We start from the raw sequence: 3,900 nt of genomic DNA on the forward strand, positions 1-3,900 counted from the left end.
ACAGGTCTATTGAGGAACAGGAGGGGACGTGAATCATTTAAAGGGAAATAGGTACAGTATATGACAATTACAACTGGTTCTAAAACATTTAGAGGAGCAAAGATCTCGTTGGACGCAATCATATATTTTTTCCAAAGCCACGCACGCACGCACGCACGCACACACACGCACACGCTTACACACACACACACACACACACACACACACACACACACACACACACACACACACACACACACACACACACACACACACACACACACACACACACGCACACTGTTGAGCAGCATCCTCAAAGCAGAATAAAAAGCCTGCTTAATTAGGCTAAGAGCTTCAGTCGTCAAAAGCTGCATTACTCTGATTGCCAAAGTCCGGTTGTGATGAATCTGTGACATGGTGGAATAAAACTATTTCAAAATGCACCAACCCAGTGGGGACCCATAACGTTCACCGGCACAGTGCTGTTCCGTTAAAATGCTTCTCATTGTCGTAATAGGCCACCTCTGGTTCTTAGAAGTTAACCTGCTAGAAAAGTCAGTCTCTGCTGTTCTGTTTTATATGTCACTGGTGTACCCACCTCACCCACCTCACCCACAGCACCCACCTCACCCACAGCACCCACCTCACCCACAGCACCCACAGCACCCACCTCACCCACAGCACCCACAGCACCCACCTCACCCACAGCACCCACCTCACCCACAGCACCCACCTCACCCACAGCACCCACAGCACCCACCTCACCCACCTCACCCACAGCACCCACAGCACCCACCTCACCCACAGCACCCACCTCACCCACAGCACCCACCTCACCCACAGCACCCACCTCACCCACAGCACCCACAGCACCCACCTCACCCACAGCATCCACCTCACCCACAGCACCCACCTCACCCACAGCACCCACCTCACCCACAGCACCCACAGCACCCACCTCACCCACAGCACCCACAGCACCCACCTCACCCACAGCACCCACCTCACCCACAGCACCCACAGCACCCACAGCACCCACAGCACCCACCTCACCCACAGCACCCACAGCACCCACAGCACCCACAGCACCCACCTCACCCACAGCACCCACAGCACCCACCTCAACCACAGCATCCACAGCACCCACCTCACCCACAGCACCCACATCACCCACATCACCCACCTCACCCACCTCACCCACAGCACCCACCTCACCCACAGCACCCACAGCACCCACCTCACCCACAGCACCCACAGCACCCACAGCACCCACCTCACCCACAGCACCCACAGCACCCACCTCACCCACAGCACCCACCTCACCCACAGCATCCGCAGCACCCACCTCACCCACAGCACCCAGAGCACCCACAGCACCCACCTCACCCGCAGCACCCGCAGCACCCACAGCACCCACCTCACCCGCAGCACCCACAGCACCCACCTCACCCACAGCATCCACATCACCCACAGCACCCACAGCACAAATATCTCTCTCTCTCTCTCTCTCTCTCTCTCTCTCTCTCTGTGGACACATAGCCTGGTTCCTCTCTAGGTTTCTTCTTAGGTTTTGGCCTTTCTAGGGAGTTTTTCCTAGCCACCGTGCTTCTACACCTGCATTGCTTGCTGTTTGGGGTTTTAGGCTGGGTTTCTGTACAGCACTTTGAGATATCAGCTGATGTAAGAAGGGCTATATAAATACATTTAATTTGATATGGTGGTCACAGATAGTGGTCACAGGAATTTGAGAAACTTCTAGGAAACTTCTAGGGAGCACACTTCTCCAGTGTGCCAGTTGCCATCAAAGTTGAGCATTTGCCCACTGAAGTTGGTTACAACGCTGAACTGCAGTCAGGTCAAGACCCTGGTGAGGATGACAAGCACGCAGATTAGCTTCACTGAGACGGTTCACTGCAAATGGATTATTTTGACAAAAGAGAAATGCTCACTATAACAGGGATGTAAACAAATTTGTGCACAACAATTTGACAGAAATAAGCTTTTTGTTCGTATAGATAATTTCTGGGATCTTATATTTCAGCTCATGAAACATGGGACCAACACTTTACGTGCTTCTTTTATATTATTGTTCAGTATAGTTGTCACACATCTAGTTAGCCTGTTTCTCTGGCGCCGGCGGCAACCCCACCTCGTCCTCCTCACCTAATTGGCTATTAAATCTTTTAAAAAGTTAGGTGAATCAGGTCGGACTCGGATGGAGAGTTGAGTCGTTGTTCAAGCTCGTGCCAAATTACAGAAGATAACCACATCAGCAAAGCTACCCCCCTTTGCTAGTAAGGTCTTATGCAGTAGCAGGACTCGACAGAGACCTCACTGCACGGCCTGGCAATGCCAGTGGCCTTGCACCTCCTCTTCTTCCTTCCCCTCGAGAATAGTGACAGTTCCTCTAGTGAGATGCCGGCCCCCACCCTTCTCCTCCTTCACAGCTGTCGACTGCCAGAGACCCAGTGGCGCTCATGAGAGCGACACCCCCTTCTGTGGACACTTGTAAATCTACGAGTGATGAGACGGATAGCCCCGACAGCGTGGAGTCTGAGCTCCACTGTGTAATATAATAGGCTACCAGATAAATACTATATATAGCTATAGATAGGCTAGTAGGCTAGACTACAATGTCTGCATAAACAATCCATACTAAACTATTGTTTTGATGGTGGACTGGTTCTATTATTTGTAGTGGGGTGTATTCATGGATGCCACGGGATGCCAGGTTAAGCCAAATTTGTTTTACACAAAACAGCCCATACAAAAATAATTGATCTTCCGTCTCTCTGTGTTTCATAAATGTCCTTAATTTGGCAAGAGGCTGAATGTAATGTCACCGGAGAAAGCATCCGATCAAATGAATCAGCGCCCCTCTGTCTCAGTATGTGTAGCGTATAAGTCGCTCTGGATAAGAGCGTCTGCTAAATGACTTAAATGTAATGTAAATGTATCTATCTGACGCTGTATAGTCAAAAAAAGAGTATGACATTGTTGCCAACCGTAGCATTGAATGCTATGGGTGGCCAATCAGCGTTGCTCTAAACTGAGTGAGCTCAGCTGTGAATGGCCCTGGCGGCACCAAAAAAATAAAAAACAAATGTAAAAGGAAGCCAGTTTGGATTTGGCTTCAGACCAATCACATCACATCACATCACATCACACCACATCACACCAATCACATCACGTCACGTCACGTCACATCACATCACATCACATCCGAAGCCAAACTCATTGACAGAAAAAAAAAAAACGTATATTGTTGCATCTCGTTGTTAGGCCTCTATATCACGGTGTCGTCTGGTGGCTAGTCCCAAAATGTAGGAAACATTACCTTGACTGACCATGCTGTAGGACCTGGAACTGGTTGTTCCATCCAATATGTTTTGTGGACTTCACAGATATCAAATGTTGCTCCCTGGTCTTATCGTCTCGGCCGTTAGGCCTCTATATCACGGTGGCAAGGCATATGAACTAACAGGTTACAGAACAAACAACGCAATATCCTCAATATCCTCGATATGAACTAACAGGTTACAGAACAAACAACGCAATATCCTCAATATCCTCGATATGAACTAACAGGTTACAGAACAAACAGCCTCGTTATTGTTATGTAATTCTACTGTGTTACTGTCACGCCCTGGCCTTAGTATTCTGTGTTTTCGGTATTATTTTGGTTAGGCCAGGGTGTGACATGGGGATTTATGTGGTTTGTTTTGTCTGGGTTTGTTTGTAGTAATGGGATTGTGGTTAGAGTAGTACTCTAGGTAAGTCTATGGTTGCCTAGAGTGGTTCTCAATCAGAAGCAGGTGTTTATCGGTGTGTCTGATTGGGAACCATATTTAGGCAGCCATATTCTTTAGGTCTCTTGTGGGTGATTGTTCCTGTCTTTGTGGCACCAGATAGGACTGTTTC

The 3,900-nt window shown here is 48.9% G+C and overlaps 1 protein-coding gene across 1 annotated transcript; it reads left to right on the plus strand.

Annotated features, from left to right (window-relative positions):
• Positions 1–756: 756 nt before the first annotated feature.
• LOC127925795 (uncharacterized) lies at positions 757–2,546 on the plus strand (the record flags this gene model as incomplete). The annotated part of the gene is made up of 3 exons (XM_052511133.1): positions 757–924; positions 1,291–1,388; positions 2,441–2,546. Coding segments are annotated over 3 exons (372 nt in total), but the record flags the coding sequence as incomplete, so codon positions are not given.
• Between the last annotated feature and the right edge of the window lie 1,354 nt (positions 2,547–3,900).

The sequence above is a fragment of the Oncorhynchus keta genome, unplaced genomic scaffold (assembly GCF_023373465.1).
Source record: "Oncorhynchus keta strain PuntledgeMale-10-30-2019 unplaced genomic scaffold, Oket_V2 Un_contig_6269_pilon_pilon, whole genome shotgun sequence".
Classification (NCBI taxonomy): Eukaryota; Metazoa; Chordata; class Actinopteri; order Salmoniformes; family Salmonidae; genus Oncorhynchus; species Oncorhynchus keta.